Source organism: Rhamphochromis longiceps, linkage group LG5, assembly GCF_057381845.1.
Source record: "Rhamphochromis longiceps isolate RC_006_pf linkage group LG5, R_longiceps_female_GT1.1, whole genome shotgun sequence".
Classification (NCBI taxonomy): Eukaryota; Metazoa; Chordata; class Actinopteri; order Cichliformes; family Cichlidae; genus Rhamphochromis; species Rhamphochromis longiceps.
This window is the reverse complement of record NC_140561.1, coordinates 22,810,938-22,838,520: the sequence shown is the minus strand read 5'-3', so window position 1 is coordinate 22,838,520 and position 27,583 is coordinate 22,810,938. Positions and strand designations below refer to the sequence as shown.

Sequence of the window (27,583 nt, the reverse complement as noted above, 5' to 3'; positions counted from 1 at the left end):
ATCACTTCATACCATATCATTTTCTCACTGATTTTCAGTCCACTTCTTATGTAATTTGGCATGACTGAACCTTTTCTTTCTCTTTCCATGTCGCACAAATGGCTTCTTGACAGCCACCCTTCCACTGAGACCGTTTCTGATGAGGCTTTAGTGAACAGGGCCAGATGCAGCTCTTCAGGACATGACTTTCCGATAGTGTTCATCTGCTGTAGATAGTCGTTTTAGGCCTGCCATTTCATCTTTGTCCACTATTTGTTGTGTTTCCCCCAGTGCTTTTAAGGACACACTGCACTCATATGCATTTTCAGCTAATAGCTCTTTGGTTGGTGGAAAAATACTTTTTCCCACCTGTCACATTGTTATCATTGGCACCTTTTATAGATTCAACTAAAGAAATTGGCTGAAGTTATGTGTTTGTGCCACATGCTACTAGAAAGAAAGGTATTACAATTTACGAATGGGTTCTAAACTGTTTCATTGTTTGAGCTAGGTGCCTCCTTATGCAGGAATAGGTCAGTGTTAAGTGGCTATAGAAAAACATAATGCAAAGAAATGCTATATATATAATATGTAGCATTTCCTTGCAAATACTCAAGTAATACTGGACGTAAATGAGCGAAAAGGGAGCCAATGTCCAAATGAAAACTTCAAAGAAACAAGGGTGGCTCAAGACTTTTGCACAGCAGCATAACCATTGCATTTGACCTACTTCCTCCTAGTGGTTCATGGGAGGCATGTTTTGAATTTCTTGTACATCAACCTCCCCAGCAGGAGGGGCTTACAGCTGTTGTACAGAAGAGCTCGCAAACAAGGTTAGGGAATAGTTTGGATTCTTTATTCATTCGCTTGATATCCATTCCATAAACTGTTCTGAGGAAGTCATGAAATTATGCAAGAAAAATAACAGCATTATATTTGTCAGAGATCCTTGAATCAAGTCAGCCTCATTACATGTCATTTGCAGTTTGAGGCTAAAGACAAAACAGAAGAGATGTTTTAAAAAGTTTCCTCTCTCAATGTTCTGGTACTTAACCAGGATTCAGAAATATTTGAAATTGTTATTTATAAGCAAACCTTCTACAATCCAACTCTCTTCCAGATCAGCCAGCAAAGCTGATTAACATTTAGCTATAACAATATGATTACTGTAGTTAAAATTTACAAAAATTTACATTTTTCAACGTATTTAAAAAATAAAGGTGTAGAAGTATGCCTGTTATTGTCATGTCAACTGCATTTGTGTCATTTTGGACGCTATGTTAATGGCAGATGGTGGTAATCATAAATCCTGATTTATGTATGTTATTTTTAATTGGTAATGCTGTCTGACACTAGATCCACATTCACAGTTATATTTCTACATGTTGGAAACAGATGGAAAGAAAGTTTCCACAATATATGTTTTTGCCTTGTTTTCCTTTTAAATTAAAGATTTTTCAAATAAATCAACATATTTGCCAGTTAAAGCTGTGTAATGACAAACTGGAACAGTGGTCTCTGCAGGGCAGAGTCAGCAGACATGAGCCAACAGTTCATTGAGACAGGAGAAGCAAAGCTGTAGTCAACAACCATCTCCCTACAAAAGAAAGAATAAAGAGATCATTAATCTTTGTAGAAATGGCTGGATTCTAAAGCAAAACAAAAACATAAATACAAAAAAGAAAAGAAAATATACCCAGTAACGTCTGCCTCCTGATTTTTGATCTTTAGTTTTCTGACAGGAGCTTGCTGTACCTCCTCATAAACTGCAGCCTCTACAGCTGAAAAGAGAGAGTGAGACAAGAGCTAAGATTGAAAACCAATGCAGCAAGGACACACACGCGTGCAAAAACACTAGTGATGGGATTTCCATCTCTTTTTAGAGAACGGGCTCTTTCGGTTTGGCTCACTAAAAAGATCCGGCTCTTTAGGTTGTTTTGTTGCTTTAATTAATTATTAACAGCAATATAAAACTATGCACAAAAGGAATTAATAATGTAAAAAAAAAAACAAAAAAAAACGGGGTTTTGTTTATATATGTTTATTAGGGGTGCAACGATACACAAAATTCACGGTTCGGTTCGATACTTTGGTGTCACGGTTAGATATTTTTTCAATACAAAAAAAATGTTCATGCCTTTTTAATTTTTCATTTATTAAAATTATAAATATATATTTTAACTCAAAAGTACAGTTTTTAAATTTAACCCTAACCCTTGTGCGTGTTTTTTATTTTGACAGCGAATGCGCACCTGCGGACCACTTATGTGCAGCCCTGGTTATATAGCTCATCATATTGCAGCCACAGAAATTCTTTTGTCCATGAAACCATAAAGCTGCACTTTCTTTTTGCCTTATAGTCTGATTTGTCATAACTTTTCCGTTTTGTGGTAAGCTTTTCTTTGGCTGTCACTTCTTCACCCTGACCCGTCTTATTTGGCTCAGCAGAACTAAAATATATATCCTGCTGCTTTTACACACGGACTCGCATAACGCTCAGCGATTCTCTGCGCGATCAACCTCTCACATGTTTAAGCTTGCTGCGGGAGATTTCACTTGTCATGTTTGCATAGTAAGCTAACGATTGATAAGACGATGTCAGAGGAATTTGTGCACAAATTATCATCACTCACAGATCAGTGCTGTCGCTCTCTATACACAGTTTGCACGATTGCAAAGTGAAAGCAAAAAACAAGCGCAAATTCAAACGCGATTTCAATATGTCACATATTGACAGTGGCTCACCGATGCCAATGACATAATTACCCAGCTACATTTCCGAAAGAATGCAAAAGCATTCACATATATTTTTCCTTCCTGCGATAGGCCGACGGGCAGGGCAGAGATAGATTTTGGTAGCCCGACTGAAAAAAATCGCTAGCCCCGGGACGTCGGGCTAGCGATATTGCGAGCCCTGTATCTGATTGAGGAATCACTCATCTTTGGAAAAGAGAGTTTATTACAGAGAAATGGCTCTTTCCAAAATAAAAGCTATACTATACGCTTCTTCTGGGCTATATTCTCAGCAGCATATTAAACATATCAGGTCCCCATAAGTTGAATCATGTGCTAACGGCTGTCTAAACGACTTGGCTAAAGTTTGTAGCATGCTTGCTTGTTGTTGTTGTCTGCTTCCACTTGTCTTTGCACTAGGATGATGTCGGAGTAAATGTGCAGTCATATTCGTTGTGTTCCCACTAGTGCTTTCAGGTTAATCTCGTTGAAATGACCTTAACGCCACAACACGGCAAATCTCCGTTAACGAGCTACCCCTGATCGCCCCGTGCATGGGGCTAGACGGCCAACACGTTAACGAGCTAACTGCGCTAACACACTAGCTCCCACCCATGTAATTGAGCATTGCGTGGCACATCCAACATACTGTTTTACTTTAGTCCATGACGCGCTTACCTTCAGGGTCATACGTCACATGAAAACCAAAATAATTCCAAACGCCACATCTGAATGAGGGTGGGGGAGGTTCAATTTGCCATGTTGCCAGGAGAGCTTAACTTCTGTCTTGCTAGCTTGCCCTGCGCTCTTCCTTCTGACTATGCTGTCTGTGTTGAGCGCTCAGTGGATCTGCGCTCGGCAGTGCAGCCTAGGCGGAGTAGTCGAACGCAGATTCACTGAGCGCTCAACACAGACAGCATCGTCAGAAGGAAAGTTGATAAAATAAATTACAAATTTTGTATTGTTCGATACATATGCGTACCGAACCGAAAGCACGGTATCGAACGGTTCAATATCGATACGAATATCGTTGCACCCCTAATGTTTATATATAAATATATACTTTGGCCAAAGCACGTACAAACTCCAAAACACATTTCTAGCATTAACTGAACTTCCAAAACAGAGCTACCCTAGATCACTTAAATTACACAATTGAAAGCATATGTGTATTGTTTGTGTATTTATACACAAGCACCCATATATATTCAAATAATTTAAACAAAAAGGTTCATTTACCTGTTACTACCACACACCAAATCCGGTCGTTGGTACTTCCTGGCTTGTGTAGCCACTAGGTAACAAAAGCTCAACACTGCGCCTAGCATCCTGGAGCACTTCTGTTGTGTTTGTACGTGTTTTGGAGTTTTTACGTGTTTTGGAGTTTGTACGTGTTTCGTCTCTAGGGGCCACTGTAAGTATACTTTTATTTATTCACTCCACACAAAATGTAATAAATAAATCATATAATACAAAAAACAACTATTTACATTTCAACTTTTAACTATTTAAATTTTCAGCTTTTTCCTTTTAAACAAATTTAAAGTGAAACAACACAAAACACTGCAAATCACAACACAATTAAATATACACATGAAAAAAATATGAAAACAAAAAGAAGATGCACATTCTTTGTCATATAGGTCTGCATGAATAAACTTTCTGAATCCTTTATCATCCGCAACTGAAAATAGTTGTGGATGATTACTCTACCTTTCTAATGTGACGTTGTTGTCCCTGGCTCTCTTTCCCTCCCACTCTGTTCCTGTGCTACTGCAGTGTAACTACCGTCTCTCCCCCCTCTCCCCAGTGCAAGCACAGGGCTCGCGTGCAGAGTGAAGCGGGAAAAAAATGCGAGAGAGGGTGAGAGAAAGAAAAAAAAGAAAAGAAACTTGCGTTGTTCACTTCAAAGAGGCGGCTCTAAGAGCCGTTTCGTTCGCAACCTACAGATCACAAACACACACAGCTTTTCACTCACCTAAAAGTCCTTCAGCATTGTTGTCCGAGGGACGCCGTCTTAAAACTGGCCAAAATAATTTTTGGCCATTCTTCTCATGAACTATGATGACCATTCGCATGTCTCCAGTGGCAACGTCTATTTCGTTGTTGCGCACAATCACTGTCACACTGGAAAAACATGGAGTTACTCAACTTTTTTAAAAAAACGTAACGGTTCAAGGCACCTGCACAGATCATGCTACTTGGATGAATTTAGCCTGCTCTGATTAAACAGCAGTGTAGTGCATAAAGTACAGAGCCTTTAATGTTAGCATATTTTGTAAAAATGAATTTATGACAGTCAATTCATGACAAACTCTACTTAATGTCTGCCCCTGCCATTTTCATTCTTCAGTCCATGGCTTGAACAAATAATTATTTCCACCCATCCATGCATTTTCTTCCACTTTCTTCCTAGGAACTAGGAGCTGGAGCCTATCCTTGAAAGTTGGGGTACACCCTGGACAGGTCCTCAATCTGACACAGTGCTGGCTTGGTTTCTAATAAGTAAACATAAGTCTATAAGTAAATGTAAATCTATGGACTTGCAGCCTACCTCAGCATAAAAAGTAAAAATCTGTATGCACTCGTCTGCCTGTATTCTCGTGCATTTGGGCTTTACTCAAATCCACTCATGTGAGAAACAATCATGTTCCTGCTTTCGCTTTCCTTTTCTGAGCCAGCTAATCTCTGTTCTGTGTGTTTTAAATCTCACAGCCTCTTATCATTTTGCTCCTTCATGTGACCCACCTCTTCCAATTGCTTTACCTCATCCACCATTCGCATGTACCCTCCTAACATTGACTCTGATCTGTTACACTATGTCTAATCACCAAATAGCTTATAATTCATACTCTTTACTTCAATGAATTACCAGTGCTTTCAAATGATCTGTCCTTACTGAAATCACATCTCATCTGCTCAATAATCAACACAAAATAAAAAACAAACTTTTTAGGGGTTTCAGCCTCAGAGATGTCAGCTAACATATATAGGTGCTGAGAGAGACAGTCTTCTCATGTAAATCTTGGTAACACAGGTGAATAAGGTCACACATCTGTGCTTAAAGCTGAGAGCACGAGTCTCGACCATGATAATACAACATCACCTTCCAGCTGTAATGCGATCCTGTCCAGTGTAATATGTCACTGTCTGTCCATCTCGTACAGTGACCCAGTTGGTGTCGATCTCAACATGTTGGCTGTCTTTGACGTGTATGAAAATTCTGCTGAAGCCTCCATTTGTAACTGAATCAAGCTCACCATTTACAGACAGTTCTAGAAGAAAAGAGAAATGCTCATCTTATACCACAAACTGGAGTTTTCATATGAAAATAACAATGAGAAAGAAGAGTAACCGTTTTTATTACACTGAAAAGAAATATTAGGATGGAAAAAGCTAACACTACTGACCCCTGCTGGGATAGTGAAGAAGTTTAAGGCGGACAGGTCCACTGACATCAAAGCATAGTGGAACAGTCTGGTTCTCAGCTTTTAGCAAAAACCTGTGGAGTACAGGAACTAGAGATACAGAGGTACACAGTGTTAGAACATTTTTAGTGAAATTAAATATTCACCCCAGGTTTTCTACCCAAAATGTGCTTTATAACCCCTGAGCCAGGAATCCAAAAAATACACAATTGTTCATACATACTATGCAGAGCCTGATTTATATAACATATTATTCTTACAATTTTGTTTGCTTTTCTTTTTGTTTTATGGTTAATGAAGAGATTTGAAAAACAGCCCATGTTTGGAGTTTCCTTCCAGAAAAAAAGTATGTAATTTGCTGCATATCTGAGTACATCATGGGTTGTTTGGAACTTGCAATACAAAAAAAGCAAACAAACAAAAGAAACCAAACCAAAACAATTACTATTATTTTTTTTATCAACCTGAATGACATCAAGGCAATACAATACCATCAGTGGCTTCCAGAGTAGTAGTATCACGTGAAAGATGAACAACAGCAGGTTGGACATCAGGGAGAACAACTGTAAATACATTTAATCACATACACTAATATTTTAAGTCTTTATGTTGCATATTGAGTTTATAAACACATCCTGATACTAACCACTGCTTTAAATAAATAAATAAAGACACGTATATATTGAGTCTCACAACTCAGTGTCAGTCTGTAAACATAGTTTGTACATAAATTCTAATTTTTGCACTTCAACTTGTTAGAAATGTTGTTGACAAACATTATCAAAGACAGCTCCTACACTGGTTTTGACCTGTTCAACCTGCTTCACTCAGGGAAACACTACAGATGCAGCGTAAATAGTTTCTTCCAAAAAGCCATAACCACGCTGCACTGACAATACAATACCACCTCCCAATCCAAGGACTACCCTCTACACCCAGACTACACTCTTTACAATCACTACTGTGTAATATTTAATTAATTTAATACTGTTCATATGTATATAGTGCTGCAAAACGGTGCCCCCCTCCCCGTTTCTTTTCCTACATGTCTGCACTGAGAAGGAGATGCTCTGTATCTCATTGTGCATGTGTACAGTGACAATAAAAAGCATTGTATTCTATTCTATTACCCCACAAATGCAAAACCTGATAGTACATATGAATTCATATAAAAGCTTTGAATGCTTCACTAGAAGAACAGATGTTAGGAAACCCAGTAAAATTACGCATTAAAACTGTGCACACAGGTTTTTTGGGTAATTACCAATACTGTTAATCTAAAAATAAACAGTAACATATAAGAAGGAAATATCTGTTTTTATTATATACTTTTGTATGTTTTTGTAAGAGTACATTTGAAAATTCAGGGATAATATTAATGATTATATTTTAGCATTAACAATATGCTTAGGCTGCTGCCCCCGCGACCCGGCCCCGGACAAAGCGGATGAAAATGGATGGATGGATGGCATTAACAATATGATTTTGATTAAATAGCTTGTATATACTGTTGGATTAATTATTCCACCCCCCCCCCCCCCCAAAAAAAAAAAAAATACAAAATTGGTAGTTACCAATACTGTTAATCTAAAGCAGCAGTTACATAAACCTTGCATTGGGTGATCTAATAAATTTGTTAAGCACTTCACCTGCTCCAGGATGTCCACTCTCTCCTCTCTCTCCTCTGGGGGTGTGCTGTTGCATGACTAAAAATAAACAGTAACATATAAGAAGGAAATATCTGTTTTTATTATATACTTTTGTATGTTTTTGTAAGAGTACATTTGAAAATTCAGGGATAATATTAATGATTATATTTTAGCATTGACAATATGATTTTAATTAAACAGCTTGCACATACTGGTGTATTAATTATTCCAATAAACAGATTTGTTTTGGTAGTTACCAATACTGTTAATTTTATGGTAGCAATTACATGAACCTTGCATCAGGTGATGGTCTATTACATTTGTTAAGCACTGTACCTCGACCAGAGAATCCTTTTTCAGGTGAATTCTGTACATTACGTGACTTAAATAAGAATAGACAATCGGACTTCTACCGGATTGCAGAAGTTGGAACAGTTTGTTGCCAGGATGGGACGGGTCCTTCAGTATCTGCGCTGCTCTAGTCCGTCATCTCCTGGTTGCATTTATACCCTAGTGGAGGTCCCTTAAGAGGACTATTAATCATGTGACTCATCACATGAGCCAAAGTGTGAAAAAGGCATGGGTCATTATCACAAGAGGTTTTTGGGTTAAACCACTGTGGGACCTTGCTTCACCTGATGCTAGATGTAAGTGGGGCGTGAGCTGGGAAGGGATCTCAAAGCTGGTTTGTAGGTGGCAGACAGTTGGTGTTGTAAGCAACCCCCTCTGTTCAAAGATGGTCATTCAGAGAGGCACACAACCATTCACACTGACATTCACACCTATGGACAGTTTAAGTTTAAAATAATCAGTTAATCCAACCCTGCCAACTGCATGTCCTTGGACTGTGGGAGGAACCTGGAGAGGACTAGGGCTGCCACAAACGATTATTTTGATAATCGACTAGTCACCAATTATTTTTTCGATTAGTCGACTAATCAGATCATACATCCATTGGACATAAAACGTACAGCTTATTGCACCAGCATGCATCTGCTCTTATATAACTATCATTAGCTTACAGCTTTAAATGTTTAAGGTATGTGCTAAATAAAAATAAAGACAAGATGATAGTCAGGGCATGGCAGTTTGATGCATATGTTTTTTTCCCCCCTTAACTTGACAATGACATTAGTCTGGGGGCTAAAAGTAGAGATTATGAAACATTTCATTTATTTCAGTCTTTTTGTGTTTGTGATACTCACCAGATGAACGGCGACTACTAGGAGCCAAATATTGTCTTGAAAAGGACTTCCCTACACGGGGCTGCCATCTCTGTGGTGTTTCACCTTCCTTTGGTTTATGAAGCACATCTGTGTTCTCTCCTGGAGGCTTTGTGACCACCATAGATGTGAGAGGAGTCACAAAACTGTACTTCAGTGACAGCTCCAAAGCCTCCTTCTTTACTTTCTCTTTCTCCGGTCCAGATAACTGAAGTCTGTGTCACAATATATTAAATAAATATGATGGTTGACTTACAAGTGGAATATGATTAAATCATTTGTTTTTTAATTGATCAATTGAATTTGAAAATATCCCCAGCTAGTCTTTACTGCTGTCACTGCTGTATGGGACACATCTTTCAGAATCCTGAAAGATAATGCTCATTAAAAACATAGTATATTATTTGATCTATTTTACCTATCTGCTGCAAGATAAACTGGAGAACTGATATCAGAACAGTTGTGGCACCAATGGGTTCAGGGATTGTTTTGAACTCATTGGTGCTGCTTTGGCTTTCATTATAGATCGTTAACATGTGGTTGTTGTTGTTGTTTTTTTACAAAATTAACACTCAGTTGGCTGAGGGTTTGTTTGTATCCAGTATCGATCTTAGGCTAGACCACCATGCTAACCAAGTCTACCACAGATATGAATGAGAGAGATAAATATAAAGCCATACTGGTTTGGACATTGCCTGGATTAACAAGGTCAATGTCAGGTGTTCAGGAATTAGGGCACCCTGGTGAAAAGTGTTCTACTGGAACAAGACGGTATCGTTCAGTGTGAGGGCAACTGACCAGAAAGATAGGATCATGGCAAAGCTGGAAACCTGAATCCTCCATAGTCGGTTACCAACACTACGTGAAGTACCCTTAGAACATCTACTAGATTGTGCAAGTGCAGTGCTATGGACAATACCTACCGCAACCATTACTAAGACTAACCACCTGACTTACACTACGGCAGCAGTGATCAGTGAGATGCTTGGCTATAAGTTGAACAGGTCTAAGTTTATTAGATTGATCAGTATTGCTGAACTATGAAATATTTTTTTTGTATACAGGTATAACAGAATAGCTTTAGTGTAGCTGTTGTTTTAAACTTGAGTATGAACTTGCAGACTTGCAAAATGCAGCAAGATATTTTAAAAAACAGTTTTGTTGATTAAAAAACACTATATCGGATTCATATCGGTATCGGCAGATATCCAAATTTATGATATCGGTATCGGTATCGGACATAAAAAAGTGGTATCGTGCCATCTCTAATTTTTATACACTGCAGGAAAAACGAAAATAAATATTATACTGCAAATTTGCAAAAAAGCAGCATATGCATCAAAATAAACTATTTCCAGCAGTGCAATATGAGTCCTAAGCATCCCAGAAACGACACAGAAAGTCATAAAGTCAAAGATAACTTTTAAAAAGACCAGTATAGGCCCTGAGGCCCTGATGGAAAAAAAGACGACATTTCCGCGAAAATGACGTCACTTCCGGTTTCGGGCAGGTAATGGCGGAAATGCAAAAGTTTGCGCTGACGTCTATTCCAAAGTAGGAAGTGTTATGAACAGCTGATCGGATCGGCAAAGCGTGTTTCTGGAATATTATGTTTTTGTTCCTGCAAGCGCTTTTTATGCAGTTTTTACAAAGCTATATGTGGAAGGAAACCGTGACCTAGGACAAGCTGATGGCATAAGATGTAAGTACAACTCCTCCGGTTTCATATGCAAAACAAATTATTGCGCTAGCTTACGTGATTGCAGAGCTACCGGGATTTAAAAATAGTTACGTAAAACAGAGCGTGCCCGCTCCGACCGGCTCTAAAGGCTTAACTAATTGGTGTGTGTTATCTGGCTTCATGGATAGATAGAGTTGGGTGTCATCTGCATAGCAGTGAAAATGTATGCTATGCCTTCTAATGATACTGCCTGTATAATGTGAACAGATTTGGTCCTAGCACTGAACCCTGTGGAACACCATAATTAACCTCAACGTGTGAAGAAGACTCTCCATTTACATTAACAAATTGGAGTCTATTAGATAGATATGACACAAACCACTGCAGCGCAGTACCTGTAATCGCTCTAATAGGATGTTATGGTTGACAGTATCCAACGCTGCACTGAGGTCTAGCAGGACAAGCACAGAGATGAGTCCACTGTCAGAGGCCATAAGAAGATCATTTGTAATCTTCACTAAAGCTATTTCTGTGCTGTGATGAGCTCTGAAACCTGACTGAAACTCTTCAAATAAGCCATTCTTCTTCAAATGATCTGTAAGCTGACAACTACTCTTTCAAGAATGTTTGATATGAAGGGAATGTTAGAGATTGGCCTATAATTAGCTAAGACAGCTGGGTCCAGAGATGGCTTTTTAAGTAATGGTTTAACTAATGCCAGCTTGAAGGCCTGTGGTACATAGCCGATTATTAGAGATAGGTTGATCATATTTAAGATTGAAGCATTAGTTAATGGCAGGACTTCTTTGAGGAGTCTTGTAGGAATGGGGTCTAAAAGACACGTTGAAGGTTTGGAGGAAGTAATTACTGGTAACTCAGAAAGATCAATTGGAGAAAAAGAGTCTAAATGAATATCAGTGGTATTCAAAGTAGCTATAGATAATGTTACATCTGTGAGATGATTATGGTTAATTTTTTTTTCTAATGGTTAAAATTTTATTTGTAATGAAGTTCATGAAGTCATTACTAGTTATCGCTAAAGGAATGATTGGCTCAACAGTGCTCTGACTTTTTGTCAGCCTGGCTACAGTGCTGAAGAGAAACCTAGGGTTGTTCTTATTTTCTTCAATCAGTGATGAATAGTAAGATGTTCTGGCTTTGCGGAGGGCTTTCTTATAAAGCAACAAACAATTTCTCCAGCAACAAACAATTTATCCAAATAATGATCTTCTAAATTTGTGAAACGCCATTTTGTCTCCAGCTTACGAGTTATCTACTTTAGGCTACGTGTTTGAGAATTATACCACGGCGTCAAATACTTCTCATTTGAGGCTCTATTTTTCACAGGAGCTACAGTACCCAGTGTCATACATAGTGAGGAGGCAAAATTATTAACAAGATAATCTACATCTGTTGGAGTAGTGTTCAGATAGCTGCTCTGCTCTGTGTTGGTACAGGGCATTGGAGATGATAACACCGGATGGATTATATATTAAACTTAGTTATAGCACTTTCAGAAAGGCATCTACTGTGATGAAGTCTACTCCGCACTGCTGTGTAAACAATTATTGTAAATTTAAACGTAATCAGGAAATGATCAGACAAGAGAGGGTTTTCAGGAAACACTGTAAAATGTTCAGTTTCTATCCCATATGTTAACACAAGATCTAGAGTGTGGTTAAAGTGGTGGGTGGGTTCTTCTACATTTTGAGAGAAGCCAACTGAGTCTGATAACAGATTAAATGCTGTGTTGAGGCAGTCATTTTTAGCATCTACATGGATGTTAAAATCACCCACAATAATTATTTTATCTGAGCTGAGCACTAAATCAGATAAAAAGTCTGAGAAATAAGACAGAAACTCTGTGTAAAGCCCAGGTGGACGATAGATGATCACAAATAAGACTGGTTTTTGAGTTTTACAGCTAGGGTAGATAAGGCTATGCATCAAGCTTTCAAATTAATTAAAAGTCAGTCTGGGTCTTTGGTTGATTGATAGGCTGGTGTGAAAAATTGCTGCCACACCGCCCCCTCGGCCTGGTCTTCGAGGTTTCTGATAGTTAGAATGATTCGGGGGTGTTGATTCATTTAATCTAACACAATCATCCTGCTGTAACGAGGTTTCTGTCATGGTTGGCTGTGTGGCAGGCAAGCAGAAGTGGTGGACCCAAAATTGCAGGACTCTTGGAGATGGGAATAAACTGAAAACGTAGCTTTATTGCTGGAGGAATGATTCACGAAATAAAACTTACAAAAACAAAACTCTAAACCGAGGTGCTGGAGGACAGGACATTACAAACACACAGCAAGTTGAGGGTACGACGCGACACTGACACAGAGAAACACAGGGCTTAAATACACAGAGGGCAGTAATCAAGGGATGAGAGACAGGAGGGGAACACACCTGGGAGAAATCACAGCTGACGAGACAGGGGAAACGTAAACTGAGCACACTCACATACGACACAGACCTTCACAATAAAACAGGAAACTCAGACACATGGAACCAGACAAGACATTGAACTAAACAGATAGTTAGTATTTTGCTCCGCCTCTGGCAGGAGCAAAATAGAACCAGTAGGCCCGCAGGCCTCTGGCAGGAGCAGAACAGAACCAGCAGGCACGCGGGCCTCTGGCAGGGACGAAACAGGTTGCGCTGGCTTCTTTATGTCCAGGGATCCAGAGTTAACTGAATGCTGATATCTAACCTCTGGGGAGGCCCCGGAGAGAGTAAAAGTCTCAAATTTAGCCAGGTCTTGAGGAGCAACGAAAGTCTATGTGGGGGCATCCTCCTCCTGAAAACGAGTAGGTGGAACTGGCGACTGAGGTGCAGGCCGTGCTAAAGGCTGAGGCGCTGGAAATACAAGAGAGTGCACTGAGGTCGACTGAGCTGCGAGTGACTGGAGAACAGGAGGAGACTGAGCTGCAGAGGACTGAACTGGGGACCGCTGGGCAGCTAAGTGAGCTTCTGGCTGGACAGCTAAGCGAATTGAGGGCTGCTGGACTGCGAAGTGTGATGACTGCTGGGCAGCTGACTGCACTACCTCAGTGGAGTTTTTAAAAGACTCGGGAAATGCTGGCTCTTCAGCCTCTAGCGGTCCAGACTCTGCTGAGGGAGGACACGCAGACTCTGGGGAGGCCCTGGAGATTGTGTCAATATCTACAACATTACCACTTGAAGTCTTCAAATGAGTGTCAGTAGCCCAAGAAACGAAACATTCGGGCGCACACTGAACAGTCTCTTGAGGTGGCAGTTCAAAGAACCGTCCGCTGCTGCTGTTGCTGCGGAGGCCTCGAAGTGGAGTACTGCGAACGAGCAAAGGCCGCTAGCTCCCGAGCCTGAAGAACCTCCTGGGCTTCGTGCATCTCGTCAATTAAGCTCATGAATCTCTTGAGTTGGCAGAGATGTGGATTCCCCTCAAGGATTGTTCCGATAGCGTTTAATCCGATCGCCATCACCTTAGTATCCTTTGTGTGGGAAATCCGCTTCATTAGGGCCATGACGCGGGCGAGATCGCGTTCCCGGGATGAGTCCGCTGGGTCCATGTACTGGTCGCGTCGTTCTGTCATGGTTGGCTGTGTGGCAGGCAAGCAGAAGTGGTGGACCCAAAATTGCAGGACTCTTGGAGATGGGAATAAACTGAAAACGCAGCTTTATTGCTGGAGGAATGATTCACGAAATAAAACTTACAAAAACAAAACTCTAAACCGAGGTGCTGGAGGACAGGACATTACAAACACACAGCAAGTTGAGGGTATGACGCGACACTGACACAGAGAAACACAGGGCTTAAATACACAGATGGCAGTAATCAAGGGATGAGAGACAGGAGGGAAACACACCGGTGAGAAATCACAGCTGACGAGACAGGGGAAACGTAAAATGAGCACACTCACATACAACACAGACCTTCACAATGAAACAGGAATCTCAGACACATGGAACCAGACAAGACATTGAACTAAACAGACAGATTCTCAAACAGACGGGGTGACACCATAGACAGACAGATACAGACGCAGACCGAATATAACACGTAGAACTCAAACAATAATAATCATGATAATAAATTGGAAAATGATAATAATAAACTTAAAGCGCTGGGTTACCGACCCAGGACTATGACAGTTTCTGTAAGGCAGAGTAAATCGATTTGCTGATCACTTATTAACTCATGTACTAACAGAGACTTGGAAGAGAGAGACCTAATGTTTAATAATACACATTTCACTGTTTTAGTCTTTGGTTCAGATGTGGATCCTGTATTGTTCTTTATTTGTGATTTTTTTATGTTTAAGTTATTTTTTGCTGGTTTTTAGTTTGTTTTTGTCTGTTTGGGAGCTGACACAGTCTATACGGAGATGGGGGTTTTGGGGGAATAACAGGAGGAGAGAAGCTGCAGAGAGAAGTGTAAGACTGCAACTCTGCCTCTGGGTAGTCACATTTTGGGGGGTTTAATAAATTTGGTCAAATTTCTAGAAATGAGAGCTGCTCCATCCAAAGTGGGATGGATGCCACTATCTATGAAGCCTACATCATTTTTTCGACACCACTCCGACAGACAGCAATTTAAGGAGAACATGTGGCTAAATATGTCACTCCTAGGTCTGATTGGGAAGGGGACCAGAGAAAACTACAGAGACATTGTTTTGGCAAAGTTATACACGGATTCAATGATTTTAGTGACCTTCGATTGATGTAACCGGGTGTCATAACTGCCGACATGAATTATAATTTTACTGAATTTACATTTACCCTTAGCCAGCAGTTTTAAATTTCCCTCAGTGTCGCCTGCTTTGGCCCCTGGAAGACAACTGACTATGATTGCTAGTGTCAGCTTCACATGTCTCAGAACAGAATCGCCAATTACCACAGTTTGATCCCCGGCAGGTGTGTCGCGGAGTGCGGAAAAACGGTTAGACACATGAACAGGTTGGTGATGTACCTGGGGCTTTTGTTTCCTCCTCACCGTCACCTAGCCGTCCCATTCCCCTGTTGCTCGGGGCCTGCCGGGGGACAGCTAGCGGGGCCTGCGCTACCTTCAGCTGCACCGGCTACAGGGGCCTGGCTACCTATGGGTGTATCAAGAGTGCGAAGCCAAGTCTCCAATTCAGTAATCCTAGCCTCCAGAGCTGCAAATAGGCTACATTTATTACAGGTATCATTACTGATAAAGGAGGGTGAGGAGTAACTAAACATCTGACACAATGAGCAGGAAAGTGCAGGAGGGACAGGTGAAGAGGCCATGCTGCTAGCGAGTCAGCTATAAGCTAAGCTAAGCTAGCGAAACAGCAAAGACACAGTGAGTGAATACTTTGGCAATAAATTAGGGAGGTTATAAATTAGGTAATCTAAAAGTTTTAATTAAATTGCTATCCAGATAAGCTACTCAAACACACCACGGTGTGTTGGAACAGCAACAGGAAGTGATACTCTACCGCAGAGAGAGTGAACACCAAGTGACAGCGCCATTGCTACATCAGGAAGATGGCCCCAACTGACCGCATGCTCAGTGAATACATCAGGCAGCAGAAACCCAAGAAAGAGGAAGAAGAGCACGAACCATCATGGAAGGATAGGATCCTGCACAGTATGTACCACTGGCAGATAGAGGAGGTGGCTGACAACCAGAAATCCTATCAGTGGCTGGACAAAGCTGGACTGAAAGACAGCACAGAGGCACTAATCATGGCAGCACAGGAACAAGCTCTGACCACAGGATCCATAGAGGCTGGGGTCTATCACACCAGGAAAGACCCCAGGTACAGGCTGTGTAAAGATGCCCCTGAGACAATCTAGCACATAACAGCAGGGTGCAAGATACTAGCAGGCAGGGCATACATGTAACGCCATAACCAAGTGGCCGGCATAGTATACAGAAATATCTGTGCAGAATATGGCCTAGAGGTCCCGAGGTCAAAATGGGAGACGCCCCCCAAGTGTTGGAGAATGACCGAGCTAAGATCCTGTGGGACTTCCAGATACAGACGGACAAAATGGTGGTGGCTAACCAAACGGACATAGTGGTGGTAGACATAGTAGTGGTTCTTCAAACAGAAGAAGATGGCGGTAGTGATAGATGTAGCAGTTCCGATTGACAGCAACATCAGGACGAATAAACATGAGACGCTTGAAAAATACCAAGGTCTCAGAGAGGAGCTCAAGAAGATGTGGAGGGTGAAGGTAACAGTATTCCCAGTGGTAATCGGAGCACTAGGTGCGGTGACTCCCAAGCAAGGCAAGTGGCTCCATCAGATCCCAGGAACAACATCGGAGGTCTCTGTCCAGAAGAGTGTAGTCCTAGGAGCAGATAAGATACTTCGCAGGACCCTCAAGCTCCCTCTGGTAGAGGACCCGAGCTTGAAGGATAGACTGCCCGCAGGTGATATGTATATATGTACACTCAACAAAAATATAAACGCAACACCTTTGTTACTGCTCCCATTCCCCATGGGATGGACGTAGAGACCTAAAATTCATTCCAGATACACAATATAACCATCCCTCCCAAACAGTGGTCACAAATCAGTCCAAATGTGTGGTAGTGGGCACATCTGCTATATTGAGATAATCCATCCCACCTCACAGGTGTGCCACATCAGGATGCTGATCTGACATCATGAGTAGTGCACAGGTGTACCTCAGACTGCCCACAACAAAAGGCCACCCTGGAATGTGCAGTTTTTTGCGCTATTGGGGGTCTGGGGACCCAGAACCGGTCAGTATCTGGTGTGACCACCATTTGCCTCATGCAGTGCAACACATCGTCGCATGGAGTCTATCAGATTGTCAATTGTGGCCTGTGGAATGTTGGTCCACTCCACTTCAATGGCTGTGCGAGGTTGTTGGATATTCATGGGAACTGGTACACGCTGTCGTATACGCCGGTCAAGCACATCCCGAACATGCTCAATGGGTGACATGTCCGGTGAGTATGTTGGCCATGCAAGAACTGGGACATTCTCAGCTGCCATCTGCCCTGAACAATGTGAACCATGATTCATCCATGAAGCGCACACCTCTCCAACGTGCCAGACGCCATCGAATGTGAGCATTTGCCCACACAAGTCTGTTATGGCGACGAGCTGGAGTCAGGTCAAGACCCCGATGAGGACGACGGGCATGCAGTTGAGCGTCCCTGAGACGGTTTCTGACAGTTTGTGCAGAAATTGTTTGGTTGTGCAAACCAATTGTTCCAGCAGCTGTCTGGGTGGCTGGTCTCAGACGATCCTGGAGGTGAACCTGCTGGATGTGGAGGTCCTGGGCTGGTGTGGTTACACGAGGTCTGCGGTTGTGAGGCCGGTTGGATGTGCTGCCATATTCTCGGAAACGCCTGTGGAGACGGCTTATGGTTGAGAAATGAACATTCAATGCACGGGCGACAGATCTGGTTGACATTCCTGCTGTCAGCATGCCAATTGCACGCTCCCTCATTGCTTGTGGCATCTGTGGCATTTTGCTGTGAGACAAAACTGCACATTCCAGGGTGGCCTTTTGTTGTGGGCAGTCTGAGGTACACCTGTGCACTACTCATGATGTCAGATCAGCATCCTGATGTGGCACACCTGTGAGGTGGGATGGATTATCTCAATATAGCAGATGTGCCCACTACCACACATTTGGACTGATTTGTGACCACTGTTTGGGAGGGATGGTTATATTGTGTATCTGGAATGAATTTTAGGTCTCTACGTCCATCCCATGGGGAATGGGAGCAGTAACAAAGGTGTTGCGTTTATATTTTTGTTGAGTGTATATATGTATATTTTTTTTAACATTTAAAGATGTTATTTCAAGCTCAGTGAAATTCTTCACTTTTTTTTAAATGTGTTCAATTTGCTGTGCCTTCAACAATTAATAAATTAAATTTATGCTGCCATATTTTCGAAAGTTAAAGTTTTGAAATGATCACATGAGGAAAGGTAACATATACAGTATTATACTCACTCTTTGTCTAGAAGCTGTTTAACTGTGAGGTATGCCCAAACCCTCTGGATATGGTCATCAGACACTGATCCAGTCGATTCCACACTTTCATTTGGATTAGAGAATGTTATTCTTCTATTACTCTGTAACAATTTAAATGCAATGTAATGTCAGTTGACATAGAAAATGGATTAAGAAGAGTACTCCTGATGACTCCTGTGGATTTATCCTTACCGAAATGGCCATAACTTGAGGGGTGAAGGTTTCAATGTTATTATCTGTGATCTCACCGGCCACCACAATCTCAGAACCATTATAATACTGACTGAAGTTAGTCTGGGTTAGATTGGTCCCACCAACATAGATCATTGTCACATCTGTCAGTAGAGGTGTGGCCACCTCTTCATAGAAACCCTGTTGACATACAGTGTGGAAGTGATACAAATCATGCTTTTTTTTTCTTCTTTCTATTCTCGGAGGTTTCAACTCACATAAAAGAAGAGTATCTATAATTTAAATACCTTCAGCTGTAAATCAGCATCAGAGTCTTCATATATCCGCCGTGCCACACCGTTATTTTGCAGCGACATTTTCTCAAGGAAATTAAAATTAACATCAAAACCAAAACCAAGACAGTACAGTGGGAATTTGCCTGCAATAGCCTGTCTTACATTTGACTGGATTTTCTCCAGATTTGTCACCCCTGAAAAGAGACAAGACATACCCAGTTCAGCTCAGAAACAATGTAGTCTCATAATTCATAATAAATCAGGACAGTTATTCACAATAAGGTCACAAACACCTCAATTTCATGAAATATTTGTGTACATTTGTTTACAGATGTGCTTTATTATAACCTGAGGTTGGGTCTCCATCTGTGAGAAGTATAAGGATAGATGCTGAACCTTCTCTGTTATGTGCATTCAGCATACGTGCTCCTTGCACCACTGCTTTATTTATGTCTGTGGCTGAAATGCAACAACAACAAAGTCTCAGTACACCATTCATTGGCCAAATGTTTATATTTCAAAATATGTATTCAGTACAAAATCTCACATCCTCTGTGTTGAATATTGCGTGCAAAGTTTTTGGCACTTTCCAGGTTTTTGCTGTTGGCCTGAACGAGTTCTCGCTTCCAGTAAGAAATTATGCCATCAAAAGTGATCAGACCAAAGTGATCATCTTCTGCCAGATCATTCAGAATGTGGATTAATGCGGTCCTAGTCTGGTTAAGAAAACATTATTTACACACATATTTGTTAGTTAAAATTTAAAAAAAAGAAAAAAAGTATAAATAAAATAATATCAGAAACTGACCCTTCAAATACTTTACCTGCTCAATTTTTCTGCCCCCCATTGAGCCACTTTGATCAATAACAAAGACGACATTTTTTGGTATCCGAGGAAGATCAGATGGAGCAAAATGATGAACAAAGTATCCGTCAGATTTCTAAGGTGGAGTTGTTTAAAAAAACAAAAAAAACAACTTGATTGGTTATAGGATTATTCAAGAGGCTTTTGGGTCAAAGTCATACAGTTTTTGTTGCTAAAAGACCAGGGTTTACCTTGATGTGTCCCAGTCCATTATCCCTGTTAACGTCATAAACAATAACCAAATCTCCATTCATACCCTGATCTCCACAGCTGTCACACATTTTCTGTTGGTCGACTGTTGGATAGAAATACACCCACGCCTGGAAACAGAGTGAATCACAGTGTTTAGAAACTTGGAAGAGAGAGATGTCAGTGATTTTATTTTCTGTTTTCCGTTTTGGTCTGATATTTTGTTTGGTCAAATTTTTAAATGAAACATTGTCAGAATTAGTAATTTATCACAAATTAACACATTACTTTACATACAAAGAGTGTTGGAGAAGCCCAACCTTTAGAAGAAAATGAAATGAGATGTGTTCAAGGACCAAAACCTTAAACCAGAGGTCACTAACAGGCGGACCATGGTCCAGATGAAAACACACTGGCCAATTGAATGTGAGTTAATACCACTCCGCCAATCAACTCTGTGTATAATAGGTGGTAAACACTGGACTGTGGGGTACCAACACATCTTGGGCAATTACAAGCTGCCTGAAGCAGTTTGTAAGAACTGACCTTTCCAATTTCTGGATACAAATGGTTCCTAAGACAACTTTTTCAGGTTTAAGGAACGTAGTCTTATGTATATTGACCATGTTTGGCTCCACACACAAAGCAAGGTAGTTTTGTCCAAAGTGAACATAATCAAGCTAATCATCAATGAGCACCTCCACATGTGTATGAGAATTTTCAGCAATCATATGTTCAGTTCTATGTTGTGTGACCAAAATTATTTCAAACTGTCTGTTGTAAGAAAACTCAAGTTTTTTACTGTTTGAGAACTAAAAAAATTCTGTACCTGTTTATCTGCATGTGTTTTAGTAATGGCATTAGCGAGGTCTTTGGTGCTCAGGCCTCCTTTCACATTGATGAAACTGATGCCGGCTTCCTCGTGAATGTACACATCCACCTGGTATTAAGTAAAATAAAACAAATCAAAAGATCTCATCATGTGTGCTGTTTTTTCAGCATTGTTTTCCAAAATAATTAATGAACAGATAGCAATAAGACAGTCACCTTGAAGTCTCTGACAGGCTGCATGGGTCGAGCATGAATTTGCAGCTCGTACTTGCCATGTGTGCGTTTCATCAGTTCCTCATATGTGAGTTCAAAAGTGACCTTTTTGTGAGCAGCCACATTTACAGAGGTCTTAAATTCCTCCAGAGTCCTTCCTACAGAACTAAAGCAGAAACAATAACCATTTCACTTATTTGTAATTATGGCTGTAGTTTGAACCTGAGCAGGGAATAAGGTTAACTCTAATTATATTTTCCTATTTGCATTCGCATTAACATCACTTTAGAGAAATGAAGAAAGAAGAGAAAACACAAGAACAGACCAAACTAATTTTGAATGACAGAAATATTTTCTTTTTCTTTATCCAAAAGAACACTCAGTGTATTTGTACAATACTTATCATTTAGTTAATACCTGACAAGTCCAGCACTTTCACCACGAGACACAGCTTCAGTGTACTGCTGCTGAGCTTGCTCCTTAGCTTTCACAACACCATCATAAACCTGGCCATCGATAAACCTGAAGAGGACCAAGAAAAGCCCTTGTGTAAATGCACACACTACTGAGTATCCTGTCATTTGTTTTTTATTGTAGAATTCTTTATTTGCAAAAGTCTCTGGATGGTTACACATTATTTTAAATTCACACACATTTGAAATTTACTGATGAAGGCATTCTTGGGAATCTGAACATGAAATTCAATTTCCTTTGACTCGTTCATACGATTGGCCACACGGCTTGTGATGACAGTGGTGGCATAACGACTGGTCACTGTGGAGTTGATGTGGAAGCTGTAGACATCCCAGTCATCCTGAGCAAAAAAAACAAACAAACAAAAAAAACCTGACAGGCTTAACAATTCTCATTGACTGACCAGTGTTTGAGCACCCGCTCCTTCAAACATCTCTGCATGTCATTGGCTGATTTCACTGGTTCATTGCCAGGTGTTTTGAGTTTTTTGTACTTTGAGGTTTTCTTTTTTGAATTATCTGTTTAATCCCTGGTATGTTTAATGTTTACATTCACTTTTTACATTCTTTTTGTTTGTGTCTCCTATATGATATACTTAACTGACATTTTTTATTGTAACAACCAATGATTTATACAGGAAAATAATGACTATTAACAAGGTTGCCCAAACTTTTGCATCCCACTGTATGTATGTATGTATGTATGTATGTATGTATGTATGTATGTATGTATGCATATACATATATGTGTATATATATATATTTATGCATTTATTTATTTATTTTCAGCTTCCTTTTTCACTTTATGCTTTAGTTTTGTATTTTTGCAATAGCCTAAAACAGCTCACGTTTAGTTCCCCCCTGGCCTAGGCAACTCCCTGGAATTGCCATGACCCCCCTGTCTTGGCCCGTGGCTGGGCAAAGATGAAAACTGTTTTTGGACCCCATTGTTTTCCTTTTGTTCCATTCATCTTGTTAGTCTCTGTATGTCTGCATTTTTTCTCACACTCCTCGCACTCAGGGCATGACAGTTTTTCACATGAGAAGGGGGGTTGATCTCCTAGACTGACCGTGTAAACAGAATTTTTTCAAAGTCCAACTAACATTACATGTTTTTTAAAAAAATGGACGAGAATAATTAACTTAATGGAACAGATCCAATTTTGCCTTAATCTAACACTAAACAAAACAATTATAACCCCAATCTGTATGTTAGTTTCATTTCTAATTTGAAGTGTGACTGCTAGTATTAATATGTAAACTCTTCACAACATTTCTAATACAAGACCACACACATGCATTCACATGTGACGCATATGAAAAGCATTAAATAACACAGACGACAGAGAATCAAGGGAATCTTCAAGAGCTCAGTGTTCAGTTAACAAAAAGATGTTAAGAAACACAGAGACAAAATGAGAGTCATCTCAGATATCTTTGAGAGATCTGTTAAACTGAAACATCAGTGGCATTGGTAAGATGAAGACAGAAAGATTCTGTTCTCTTGAAGTGATGCTGTATCCCTTTTATGTATTATAACCTTACCTTGTTTGGCAGTGTAGAGGCCAAAGCCAGCAGCAGCCCAAAGAGAGCGATTTGCACCACAGTTCTCTCCATGATGCCTCCCACAAGAGTGCAAACACCACAGCTGGAACTGTCTTATGTACAGTGGCCCCTAGAGACAAAGCACGTACAAACTCCAAAACACATGCAAACTCCAAAACACTTGCAAACTCCAAAACACTTGCAAACTCCAAAACACTTGCAAACTCCAAAACACTTGCAAAATCCAAAACACTTGCAAACTCCAAAACACTTGCAAACTCCAAAACACATGCAAACTCCAAAACACTTGCAAAATCCAAAACACTTGCAAAATCCAAAACACATGCAAACCCCAAAACACATGCAAATTACAAAACACAACGGAAGTGCTCCAGGACGCTAGGGGCAGTGTTGAGCTCGATTTGCAAAATAAACGGCAAGTTTGTTGCAAACACATGGGCTGTATGGGACGGTCTAGTCTCCGTTGCGCTTCCCAGGTTGCCTAGCAACCATGATACTACCCGCTGGAAACGTGTCATACAACTTTGTTTGACAGAAATGAAGGAGAACATATTTTGTTCATTTGTTTGTTTGTTTCTACAAGAGCTTTGTGTGATTTGATAAGTATCTGAGGCTGAGACCACAGGACTGTAAAACATGATTTTTGAGCTTCATTTCTGTACTGAACAGTCATTTAAGATTAGTTAGTAAATAACAATTAGCTAATGTTGTTCATGAGACTAAAGTCATATCACTTTGGTAATGTAAATATAATATGGCCAATATTATAGTTATTATATTAATCATTATTAGCTATTACAGCAGTGAACATGAACTCTGTGTCAAATACTGAGCCTCAGTACAGATTCAAGTTGCAGTTATTTATATGTCTTATCACCTTAAATCTTCACTCAAAGACAAGTATCTTTGACAGTGCATATATAGGTGTATCATATATATGAGACAAATGTTGTTCCTTCAGTGTGTTGGCATTACTAAATTTGGCTCATTGCTTACATATATTTATAAAAAGAAAATGTACGAGCTGTGATAACTGTTTCTGATAAAATGAAGAGTAGACTGATATATTGAATATTCCTTCATTGGGTGAGAAAATCAGACCATGTCATAACTGCTTTAAGTCATACAGAATAGATATCAGAGCCTTAAACAGGCTGACTTCTGCTAAATGGGTCAAACTGGGCAGAAAGTCTACAAACACATAACATCCTTATAGAATATGATGTAACACTATAGATCAACTTACCTCAGAATATATGAAGCATATAAACAATTACAGCAATATGATGCAACAAACACAGCAGTGCTACTAATCCAAAATACTCAAAGCTTCATAGAACTGAAACAAACATTCATTTTTAGCTCCATTCTGCTGCTGATACATACTTTAGGTTTCTGAATATTACACTTGTTGCTGCCTTTCATAGTGTGTAACTTGAAGGCCCTGAGTACTTTCTCCCACACTGAAAACACTGGAATGATAAAATTATTTGAACATTACCTAATAAGACTGATTCAGGACAGACAATTAGTTATTTTAAACTTTTCTAGCAGTCCTTCACAAACAGGGAACAGTCTGTCTATTCTCTCCATCTGTCAGCTGCTGCTGGCTCTTCCTCCTCCTCTTCCACACACACTGCTGAGTTTGTCCTGGTGGATCATCAGGGGTGCAAAGCCTCACAGATGATGTGCAGCAGTGGGTCCCTCAGTCTGTCCTCACTCTGGACACGTGCAGTTGTCACACATGGAAATCAAATGTGTGATAAGCTGCAGGATTCAAACACAAGTGTAACTTATAAATGAATGTTCATACTTTTATTACACAATCAGAGAGAAAGAAAAAGAGAGAGAGTGCAGGACAGACAGACAGGTGACAGTCTCAGGTGTACACACTGCTACAAAACAGCACAAAAGAAGGAGGATTGTGTTATTACGAAACAAGAAGAGTTCCCAGATGGTACAGTGGACACATGTGTGACTCCTGTGATTAAAGCATCTTTCTTTCAGCTTAACGAGTGAACCGTCAGCTCATTCAAACACACGTTGAAGTCCGTTTGGCTCGACACCACCGAACAGAGGCAGCAATATAACATAGCTAACATTAACAGTGCAGTGGATCCTGCTTATGCTGTGATATTCAGGACTGCAAACCGAGCAGCATCATATGGAGCGCCAGGACTGCCATAATGAATTAATTAAATACACCATTAAATAATTATTTAAATGTGGCAATAATTAATTAAAATTGGAATTAATTAATTAAATAAATAGTTATGACACATGTAATTAATTAATTATTGACACATTTAATTAATTATTTATGTATTTCACATTTTAATTAATTACTGATACATTTAATTAATTAATTATTGACACATTTAATAATAAATAATTAATAAACTCAGGGGGCGGGGTTAACGCTGCCCATGCAGCTTCTCTAACATTTGATTGGTTGCCGTGCAAAGTAAGTCAAAACAGGTCGATCCTAGATAATCGATTGCTTGTGTAGACTTGGGGCAGCCAGGTATCCCAGAATGCAGATCAAATCACAGGCAGCAACGGTGGTGGTGTAGTTTTAAAATACCCCGTTTTTCTGTCACCAACTACACTTTTAACAGTGTTTTAGCCGCGAATGTCGCGCCGTATGTCTGGTCAGGTTGTCAACATAGAACATGTTTGCAAAAGTGCTCAGATGTTTTCAGAGATTTCACTAGCTCTGCTAACAATTAGCATGCAGAGTGCACCCAGGGGGTTACGTTAACCGGTTTGTTTACATATTCCACTCTCCGTGTTCCACATGTTGCATTCGCAGATTCTCATTTTCACCGAACGATCGTCTCTTTCCGCCTGGTCTTGTGTCTCTGTGCTTCTGTAACATAAAGAACGAGCTGACATTTTTCTCACGAAACCAGCGATCAGCTCAACAGACCCTCAGTTTACCTGCATGCATCCTCCTCCTCATCTGTCAGCTGTTTAACACCTGCTGCTAATTCAAGAAACACGCCTACGTTACCTGGTGATAGTCACAGTTTAACTGGGCAGCCGGTGCTCGATATAAAGCAATGTCAGCGCATTTTTCTGCACAAGATCAGTAAATATAGTGTTTTCCCCGAGCGCAGAGCTGCTGGAGCTTGTTTCCTTACAGAGCACTTTATAGGCGAACCAGCTTCATCAGCGGCTGATGTCCAATCACCGGCACACAGCTTTGAAACCTCACCTTAGTTTTAGCTCTCAGTGGTTAATCGCTGGACTTCATTCACTCAGGTTCTGTCTGTCGGGTCACATTTACTTCGCTGTTTTATTTACAACTGAGCAAATCGGTTTGGCTGAGGTTAAAGTTACGTTTCATAACTGCATAGTTTCACAGACGTTTAATGGTTCACTGGCACATGTGTTAGACTGAACTATTCGCTTTTCTTTATCTGGTGTGTTTTGGATTTAACAGTTACGGTTGCCCCTAGAGACAATGCACGTACAAACTCCAAAACACATGCAAACTCCAAAACACTTGCAAACTCCAAAACACTTGCAAACCCCAAAACACTTGCAAACCCCAAAACACATGCAAACTCCAAAACACAACGGAAGTGCTCCAGGACGCTAGGGGCAGTGTTGAGCTTTTGTTACCTAATAACTACACAAGCCAGGAAGTACCAATGACCGGATTTGGGCTGTATCCCAATTCAGGGTCTGCAGCCTTAAAGGCCGCATTTTAAGGCCGATTACGTCACAGCGACACGACGGAGGCTGTCCCAATTCAAAGGCTGCTCGAAATGCGGCCCTCAAATGCGTCCTTAATTTCCCTGAATTTTAAGGATGGGTCGGTGTAGCCTTCATGGCCCAACATATCTGAGATTTCATAGCGCGGCGGTGGTGTGGATAATTTTGCCGAAAAAACGGCGGAAGCGGAGCCGCCGAAGAGTAAACTTTCAGAAGTAAGTACTGAATATTATGTCACATATTTATGCGCAAATGTTTTTATATTGAAGAACATTAAAACATTACTGTTGGTCACATGTCGGGAAAGTTATGTGACATTAGCGATGTTTGTACTAACTTGGTTTTAAAGCCTTTACTTCAAAATATACGCCGTTCAATAGTTGACTTTAATCTTACAGAGAATGTGATGAATTTATGGATAATTAAAGTCAGTCATATATCCACAAACACAACAAGCTGAAAGTCAGTGATGCTATGGAGCGCCAGGACTGCCATAATGAATTAATTAAATACACCATTAAATAATTAATTAAATGTGGCAATAATTAATTAAAATTGGAATTAATTAAATAAATGTAATTAATTAATTATTGACACA

The 27,583-nt window shown here is 40.3% G+C and overlaps 2 protein-coding genes across 2 annotated transcripts; both read right to left on the bottom strand.

The window, feature by feature from the left end:
• Nucleotides 1-808: 808 nt before the first annotated feature.
• On the bottom strand, nucleotides 809-23,335 carry LOC146670010 (inter-alpha-trypsin inhibitor heavy chain H3-like). Its single transcript, XM_085406687.1, has 20 exons — nucleotides 23,245-23,335; nucleotides 21,880-22,040; nucleotides 21,644-21,748; nucleotides 21,230-21,392; nucleotides 21,012-21,122; nucleotides 20,185-20,313; nucleotides 19,953-20,069; nucleotides 19,676-19,844; nucleotides 19,477-19,587; nucleotides 19,141-19,322; nucleotides 18,854-19,033; nucleotides 18,641-18,762; nucleotides 8,995-9,227; nucleotides 7,790-7,846; nucleotides 6,632-6,703; nucleotides 6,123-6,230; nucleotides 5,819-5,987; nucleotides 4,691-4,839; nucleotides 1,676-1,760; nucleotides 809-1,576 (listed from the first exon to the last, which is right to left on the bottom strand). The coding sequence occupies exons 1-20, from the start codon at nucleotides 23,314-23,316 to the stop codon at nucleotides 1,462-1,464; spliced, it is 2,610 nt and encodes an 869-aa protein (XP_085262813.1). The 5' UTR covers nucleotides 23,317-23,335; the 3' UTR covers nucleotides 809-1,461.
• Nucleotides 15,327-15,984, bottom strand: LOC146670011 (uncharacterized). The gene is given in 2 exon segments (XM_085407774.1): nucleotides 15,327-15,682; nucleotides 15,685-15,984. Coding segments are annotated over 2 exon segments (612 nt in total). The 5' UTR covers nucleotides 15,941-15,984.
• Nucleotides 23,336-27,583: the final 4,248 nt, after the last annotated feature.

What these genes read in the sequence shown, in the direction of transcription:
- LOC146670010 (XM_085406687.1), bottom strand. Translation starts at nt 23,316, where the DNA reads ATGGAGAGAACTGTGGTGCAAATCGCTCTCTTTGGGCTGCTGCTGGCT. An exon ending in TTCATCAGTAAATTTCAAAT is followed by an intron (nt 21,749 to 21,879) that starts GTGTGTGAATTT and finishes GGTCCTCTTCAG; the next exon opens with GTTTATCGATGGCCAGGTTT. An exon ending in CTCAAGTTATGGCCATTTCG is followed by an intron (nt 18,763 to 18,853) that starts GTAAGGATAAAT and finishes AAATTGTTACAG; the next exon opens with AGTAATAGAAGAATAACATT.